Raw genomic sequence first — 8,948 nt, 5'->3', positions numbered from 1 at the left:
TACTGCACAAGCAAGTTCTGCTCAAAGACTGCAGAGAGTCAATTAGAAGGAAATAACATCAATAAACTTAGTTTAGTAACAATTAGGCTCAATTAACACACACTGTCTCCTGATTAGCCAATGACAAGGATTGGAACCAGGACTAAATACCAAGGAAGTGCGTGAGCTCTGTGGATGTTAAAATAAACACCCACGTAAACTCTATCACAGGATTAGGGCAGAGATTTATATGAAAAAAATAAAAATAAAAAGTTATATGTGTTTTGAAACACTGCACAGTTGTCAGCTGCTCATTTTTAGAAGAACAGATTTAAGTTAAACTAGTTGCATTAAAATGGTAACAAACACAATTTTCATAGCTTATTTTGCCTTCTCCATCTATTAACACAGAAATGGTAGTTAAAATCTAAACTGTTTTTCAACATACAATTAGCTTTCTTAACTGTAATCCATTTCATCAAAACAGATAAAAAAGCTTCACTCTCAAACCACCAGAATATCACTACTCCTTGGAAGGCCTCTCTTTTCAGCTTTAAGCATAGATTATTTATAATACAACAGAAACGTACAATTACACCCAACAAAGATACTGTTCTGAGAAACCATTTTCAACTTTAAACTTACAAAATAAGCTATGAAAATTGTGTTTGTTACCATTTTTTTCATTGCTGAATTTAACAAAATATTACTTCCAGTGTATCACAAAAGATAGTTTTTAAGGAGATAAATTTATGACTTTTTCTCTATTTTGTGAAAGAATATCTAGACCTTTTGAAACTTCAAACAAAATTTCCCACCAATTAAACTTAAAACACACACCAAAGCAAAAGCAAATACCAAATACTAACGAAATAAGTTTTCTTTAATGAGATATTACTGATCATGCATCATCAGCAGCACCACGTGTTAGGTGAACAAGATATTAATTACTGAATCTTTACTGGCATTGCAGAATATAAACAATCGTTTACAATTTATGGAATGGATGTAGGTCAAAATAGAATTATAGAATGGCTTGGGTTGGAAAGGACTTCAAGGATCATCAAGTTCCCTGCCACATGCACGGTTACCAGACGCTAGATCAAGTGCTACAACAGATTGCCCAGGGCCCCATTTAATCTTGCTTTAAACACCTCCAGGGACAGAGCATCCACAGTCTCTCTGGGCAGCCTGTTTCAGCACCTCACCACTCTCTCAGTAAAAAACTTCCCACTGACACCTCATCTAAATCTCTCTTCCTTCAGTTTAAAACCATTTCCCCTTGTCCTTTCACTATCAACCCTTGTAAAATGTTGATTTCCCTCATGTTTGTGAACTTCCTTTAAACACTGGAAAGCTGCAATGAGGTCTCCCCACAGCCTTTAGTAACAACATTCTTACAAGAAGTTGTAATTTCAGATTTGCGCAGCCTTTAACCTACCATATCATTTGAAATATTACTTAAATTTTCAAGAGTTAAGAAAATAATTTAAAAATTCAATGTATTTTTATGAATACTGAAAGAGAAGATAAAGAAATATCCCTGAAAAAGACTAGGAAGTCAGATGCAGTTAATGTGAAACCACATACACTTCAAGAGGGAAAGCAGGAAACAAGAAAGGAAAAAAAGAAAAGGCTCTGTTAATTATTATAAGCAAATACTTCAGAAAAACCATACAACTAGTTGCAATATTGTTTAATGCTAAAATATACTGTTATTGTACATTATATTTACACTATACACATACACTTCATCAGAAGGTATACTGAAGGTCAAAATGGTCAAAATCTACATTTCAGATTACGAACAAAACATTTATAAACATTACTTACACTAACACGGGTTTCCCTGATATCTTAGGGCTGTTTAAAACTTCAGTCATGGCTTCCTTTGTTTCTTCCATTCTTTCAATGTCACTAGAATCCACAACAAATATTACACCATATGACTCAGCATAGTAATTTCTCCATATGTTCCGAATTCGTTTTCCACCTCCTAAATCAAAAATGGTGACTTCAAAGCGTCCCTGTTTAAGGTCAATCTTGGAAAACCCCACCGTTGGAGCTACGTCTTCAGGAGACTCTGTCAGAGAGATCACAGAAGAACTTTTTACTGAAATTTCTTCACTCATTTAAAGGGAATTTTACATTGTAATTTCTGCAGAAAAAAAAAAACCAACCTATTTTTTAAACACATGGAGCAAGCTTTCAATGTTACTTGACAGCATGTTGCTAACTACATATTTAACATTAATATTTTACTTCTTCTCAGGAAATTTTATATTAACACATACTCTCAATCAATTATTTTACATCGATTGAGATAGAAGCACCAAGGAAGAAAAAAACAAAAAGCAAAAAATGCATTCTTTAATATTTAACACTACTTTTGAAGGGAACTGTGTTTTTTCGTTTTAATAACAGACCCATTCCATCCCAGGTGCACCCATCCAAACAGTACAGAATAGCATACAGCAGATGTACGGTATTAAACCCAGTCTGAGAAGCAAAACAAAACAGTCAATGTATTATGACCTGGGAAGCCTTCCGAGTGAGAATGTGCTCATCACACTCCACATGAGGATTCAGAATAGACAGACCCTTTGCCAGAGCAGCTTAGGCCAACACTCCAACAACAGAATGGAACACCTGTTTGTGAAAGATTCCAACTTCAAAATTCAGTCTTTGTACTTACCGTACTTGCCTGTACAAGAGAACATTGAGAGCATGAAGGCTTGCTAAGGATGAAAGTCACTAATCATGCAAAATTTAAGATGATATTTAAGGTTGAAACATTCAGTCCTGTTGTACTGCAAGATTCAACAGTAAACAGTCTGTGTGAAAAAACAGCATCTGCTGTATAAGCTGCAAATCCATTTTGGCAAATATAACTGCTGACTAGCTGATTTGCCCACATTTAAGAACCAAAATACGTTTGGAAATGGTTTCTGCTAAAACCCACCAATCGTAACTGTTGGTGATGATCCTGTTTTTACCAAGCTTGAAACAAACAAACAAACAAACAACACACACACTTGAAGGTTCTAACCTCTGCAAGTTCTGTTAGAGAACAATTTTATTCTTTTCCTTAAAACAAACACTATTCAAGTCCTGTGAAATAGTCACAGAAGTCAGAACTACCTTTTTTATGGAGCCTCTCTTTAGAAATATTTGTATCTTCTTTTTTCCTCCCTCCCAAAAAAAAAAAAAGAACTTTCAGAAATAACAATAATTTTTAGCTGATAAAGACATTAAAGTTGATCTTGAAACAGAATTGAAGGCTAAATAATGTACTCGTATTTTCACAGTAAAGATTCAGGAACACAAATGAGAGAACCCTAATACATTATTCCTAACTTTAATCAGAATTGAGCAAGTCACTGAACTTGCATAACAAGTGTAAACAAAGTCAATGCAAAGTCTGTCAAAACAATTTTCAGCAGTATTTTGTGTAAATGAGATGGAAGTTAGTAAAAAAAAAAAACTTCAATCTCATAAGTAAAAAACACCTTAGAGACTATTTATTTTCATAAGCACAGTTTTTATCTCAGATCTTTTCCTGCTTGAAAGTGATATCGGGCAATGCAAAGTACCCTCCAAAATCAAGTGGTCTCTTAAGGAAGAAAGTGCCTACAAAACTTCTAGTATTTTTCTGGAAACAAAAAAGAAAGTGTATAAAACATATATCACTAAAACCATTCCTTATGTTATACACATACACTTTCATTTTTTCAAATTTTTTCCTATTTTCTTATCAGAGATCACACAGCATGTGCAGGACAACCAAGGGATCAGGCCCAGCCAGCATGAGTTCATGAAAGGGAGGTTCTGTCTAAACAAATTTATCTCTTTCTATGATGACCAGCCTGGTGGATGAGGGAAAAGCTGTTGACACAGTCCACCTAGACTTTAGCAAAGCCTCGAACTCTATCTCCCACAATATTCTCATGGAGAAGCTGGCAGATCATGGTGTGTACTCTTCACTGGGTAAAAAACTGACTGAACAGCAGGGCTCAGACGGGGCTGAAAGGAGTTAAATCCAGCTGGTGAGCAGTCAGTAGCAGTGTTCCCCAGGGTCAGCACTGGGGCCTGTCCTGTTCAATATCTTAACTAGTGATCTGGATGTGGGGATTGAGTGAACCCTCAATAAGTTTGCAGATAACACCAAGTTGGGAGGAAATGTTAATCTGCTTGAGAGTAGGAAAACACTACAGCAGGAATTGGATGAGTAGGCTAGGCCAATTGTATGAGGTTCAACAAGACCACATGCTGGGTCCTGCATGTTGGTCATAATAATCCCAGGCAACACTAAAGATCTGGGGCAAAGCGGCTGGAAAGCTGCAGGGAGGAAAAGGATTGAAGAGTGTTAGTTAATTAACAGCCAGCTGAACACAACCCAGCAGTGTGCCCAGGTGGTGAGGAAGGCCAATGGCATGCTGGCTTGTAAGGGAATAGTGTAGCAACAGGAGCAGGGAGTTGATTGTCCTTCTGTACTCTTAACTGATGAGGCCTTACCCCAAGTACTGTGTTCAGTTCACAGCCCTCACTACAAGAAAGACGACGATGCCCTGGAATGTGTCCAAAGAGGAGAAACAAAACTGTGAAGGGTCTGTAGCATACATCTTATGGGCAGCAGCTGAGGGAACTGAGATTGCTCAGCCTGGAGAAGAGGATGCTCAGGGAGATCTCATTGTTCTCTACAACTGCCTAAAAGGAAGTTGCGGCGAGATGGGAGTCAGCCTCTTCTCTCAAGTAACAGTGACAGGCCAGGCAGTAATGGTCTCAAATTGTACCAGGGGAGGTTCAGGTTGCATACTAGGAAAAACTTCTTAGAAGTAGTGGCAATGCATTGGAATAGGCTGTCTAGGGAAGTGCAGAGTCACTGTACCTGAAGATTTCCAAGAAACATGTAGATGTGGCAATGAGGGACATGGTTAGTGGTCATGGTGGTGAAGGGTTGGCAGTTGGAATACAAGATCTTAGAGGTCTTTTCCAACCTTATATAGTGATACCAACCTATAGTGATTCCATATGACTTGGAACACTGGTGTTATACAAAGTTTACTGATACTTGCATGTTACTGGATGATCACCAGAAAGCTACTTCTGCACATATAGCATGAAAAAAACACAGTCCACCAATTTTTCCAGTCTAGGCTGAGATATGAAACACTCCATTAACCATAATATTCTCCTTCTTAATTCAAACTTACTGTGAATTTGAACATTACCTACAGACTTGAGTCTTTCTCCTATACTTTCTTCTATTTAAATCAAGCAACAATGTTCTTTCAGCTCTTTGTTGAAATACCCCCAAAAAATTCTTCCCACTCAAAAACATTCTATGATGCTCATTAAATCAAAACTAGAACCCTTACCCAGAAGAGATTTTGGTGCAAATTCGCATTACAATAACAATACAGGGGTGTACTCGAGCAAGTACTAAGGTACTTACTAAAAGTAAGTACTTTCTTTCTAAAGTTACTTTCTAAAGTAAGTTACTTACTTTCTAAAATAATTAAAAATGTCTCTGAGGATTAGTTTTCCGTGTGAGTGGATCAAAGGCTCTAGTGCTGCATGGATCAATGTATTATGAGGCAGCTCTCTCCATTATATTCACCTCACCTCTATAATGTACTCTTACTCTTGAACAGTAGCAATTCTGCTTGTCAGCTGCTGCTGGTGCGTTAAGCTACATTATTTTCAACTCAACATTTTCTTAACTACAGCGGACAAAAAGCAGAGCTTGCTCTACTACTTCCCCTGAGCATAGTGTACATGACTAGAAGCACCTACTTTTTTAACGTCACCCCAGCATGATGTGCCAGGTATCAAAAATCAAGATCTTTATGTCTCCATACAAGACCATTTAATTCTTCCCTTCCATGTACTGGAGCCTGCAACTTGTTCACTTTTGCTACCAGACTCCTAGAGAAGTGCATAATCAGCAAAAATTTAATTTCAACAACGTACAAGGAGAGGAAAAGATAAATCAAGAGATGATGAAATACATTAGATAAAAATGATACAAAGCAAGTAATTACACTATTTCAACAATACATTTAGATGATAAATTAATTGCTTACCTCCTTGAATTCCTCGGACTGTAGCAGTTTTACCAGCATTATCAAGACCCACCATTATTAATGTCACCTTCCTCCAAAAAGAATGAAAAGAGAAAGATATTTCAAGCCCTTTTCTTCTCTTGCCAAACATCACTTTTTTTAATGTGCTTATTTTTTTTAAGAAACTTATCAAACTTCCCACAAAGTAGTAGAAAGAATAAATCTCAAAATATCTAATTTGCAAACATTGTTACATTTGTGTATCTGCTGTTGGATTTGTCAAACTATAACAAGGTACAGTTACAAAGGACAAATTATATTTGCCCGCTGAATTTTAATTTCACGGTACTGTAGATTCTTTTTCTTCATAGTGTTTATCTCTTTAGTAGTTTCTTCAAGTTACTTTCCACTCCTTGAATTTTTATCATCTCTGCCACAGACAAAACTGCTGCTATAAGCAAGACTACAATTTCTGTATCAACCAGTGAAACTACACAACACCATAAAAGAATTTAAAAAGTGGGTCGATAACATAGGACACTATAAGCTAAGTGGCTCTGGTACTCATTGCGTCTTCTTTTTTCCCCAAGAAATGTGCAAATCAGTGGTGTTACTAATATACTCTGTATAGTCAAATTAGTGCACAGACTAGAATTTGTAGTAGGACAAGATTTTAAAGAAAGCCATAGGAAAAAGATACTTATGAGTAGACCTTGATTATTCCTCAAATTCACAAATACTCAAACAACTAAAAGAAATTTGCTGAACTTTATGCTCCTAAGTGAAATAACACTAAATGCATCACTATTTCTAGTCTTGAAACTATAATAACATCATACATGAAGTATAATTTATCTACAGTTTTTGAGAAGAGGCTAAAAGCTCTGAGAAACCCAAAAAACGAACAATGGGATCCTATTAAATTATACTTTAAACATAAGCCATAACTGGAACAGCCATGAACTTACAACTGTCTACAAATAGGTTGTATCAAAAAGCCGTTTAATTCAGTATACTCCTTTAAGCAGCAGCGCAGTCAGCAAAACCTCAACTTCTCAAGCACACAAGATCAAATCCTCATACATGAATGAAGTTAAAAAAAAAAAGAAAAAGGAAGGAAGGAAGGAAGGAAGGAAGGAAGGAAGGAAGGAAGGAAGGAAGGAAGGAAGGAAGGAAGGAAGGAAGGAAGGAAGGAAGGAAGGAAGGAAGGAAGGAAGGAAGGAAGGAAGGAAGGAAGGAAGGAAGGAAGGAAGGAAGGAAGGAAGGAAGGAAGGAAGGAAGGAAGGAAGGAAGGAAGGAAGGAAGGAAGGAAACAAGGAAGGAAACAAGGAAGGAAACAAGGAAGGAAACAAGGAAGGAAACAAGGAAGGAAACAAGGAAGGAAACAAGGAAGGAAACAAGGAAGGAAACAAGGAAGGAAACAAGGAAGGAAACAAGGAAGGAAACAAGGAAGGAAACAAGGAAGGAAACAAGGAAGGAAACAAGGAAACAAGGAAGGAAGGAAGGAAGGAAGGAAGGAAGGAAGGAAGGAAGGAAGGAAGGAAGGAAGGAAGGAAGGAAGGAAGGAAGGAAGGAAGGAAGGAAGGAATAGTGCTGTACCCCTTATTTCCCTTCTTCCCAATTTGTAAGCAGTTGAAATAAAGTCTATGCACCTTTGCTAACTGGAGCAAAAAGAATGCACTGTGTCAAAATAAAACTAACATAAAGGAAAAACAGTTTCATTCTAGAAGCAGGAATGGATCATGAAGTTGATCACAAAATGCAGCATTAAGGTACTTAAAAGAAGGGACAAGAATTACACTGGGGTTACATTATATTCTTGACAGTATTTTAACAAACTACACTTTATAATCTCTAAATGCAGAAACCAAATTGATTAAATTTTACATAAACATTCTAGCATCTCCCCATAAGAAACTTTATGCAACAAATTTTGAACTTCATATTTTCAGTCAGAAACAAAGTACCTTCATTATGAGTGTACATGTAATTTGTAAGTTCAGAATACACATTGATTATCACTTGGAGTTAAAAACACATTGAAATTGGAAAAAAAAATACTAGGAATTAAAGTAAAACACTGGTGAGATTATGTGAAATAAAGTTTGGGAAGAAGGTCAGCACAGAAGTGTAAATAAATACTTTCATATGTTTACCTGACAGGCTCCTGCCACCGTTTTAACCAGGTGCAACAATTGGCCATTAGGTTGAACATCTCTCTTCACTAGCCATTCAGAGCCTTGAAAGCTACAGAAATGACATGAACAGGTCAGACCAACGCAGGAAGACTGGGAGACAGCAGAGGCCCAGGTATTGACCTGTAACCCCTAGCAAGAAAAACAAATGCAGTTAGTCCCAACATGTAACCAAGACAAACCATCTGCATGCACAGCACACAGCAGCAACCTGTTTATTCTGTGTTACTCAACCCCAACAAAGTCCCACTGCGTCTTTCACCCCTTTCGCACTTTGTTTGCCCCTGTTTGGGGCATCTGGGTAGCAACACCACAGCACTCACACAAAATAATAATGCAAGACCTGTGCACATCAGGAAAACAGCAAGCTAGAGCAGCACAACATATCAAGCTATGAAATTCCAGTGCTTGTTTAGCCATTGCATTGCACAGTGCCCCTGGCTATGCAATAACAGCCAAATTCAAGCACAGGTACGGCCTAAGAACGTAACATAATAAGACATCAAATGCAAACAAAATGTCATACCCACTACATATATTCATTTACCATCAGTTTCTTTTATGCATCAAGGAAACTGGGTTCTCTAGAGGGTACTTTGAGAAATAGGCAACTTAGTATACTACTTTTCATGAAATTAAAGAGTAGAATCAAGTATCTGTCATTATACAATTCCATTTTCTATCCTGCAAGTGTGAGAAAAATAAACAG

General features: G+C 37.1%; 1 protein-coding gene across 5 annotated transcripts in view; it reads right to left on the bottom strand.

The window, feature by feature from the left end:
• The window catches only part of ARL13B (ADP ribosylation factor like GTPase 13B), a 47,296-nt gene that overhangs the window by 34,742 nt on the left and 3,606 nt on the right, over nt 1-8,948 (bottom strand). For 3 of the 5 annotated variants that reach the window (XM_048937071.1, XM_048937053.1, XM_048937078.1), the window contains exons 2-4: nt 8,201-8,291; nt 6,066-6,136; nt 1,813-2,062 (exon numbers count right to left, since the gene is read on the bottom strand). In XM_048937071.1, the coding sequence (XP_048793028.1) occupies nt 1,813-2,062; nt 6,066-6,136; nt 8,201-8,259 (380 nt within the window). In that variant the 5' untranslated portion in view covers nt 8,260-8,291. Of the gene's footprint in view, nt 1-1,812; nt 2,063-6,065; nt 6,137-8,200; nt 8,372-8,948 lie in introns of all 5 variants that reach the window. The other 2 variants (XM_048937061.1, XM_048937090.1) reach the window with 2 other exon arrangements.

The sequence above is a fragment of the Lagopus muta genome, chromosome 1, assembly GCF_023343835.1.
Source record: "Lagopus muta isolate bLagMut1 chromosome 1, bLagMut1 primary, whole genome shotgun sequence".
Lineage (NCBI taxonomy): Eukaryota > Metazoa > Chordata > Aves > Galliformes > Phasianidae > Lagopus > Lagopus muta.
Note: the sequence above shows the minus strand (reverse complement) of the source record. Positions and strands in the feature narration are given on the sequence as shown.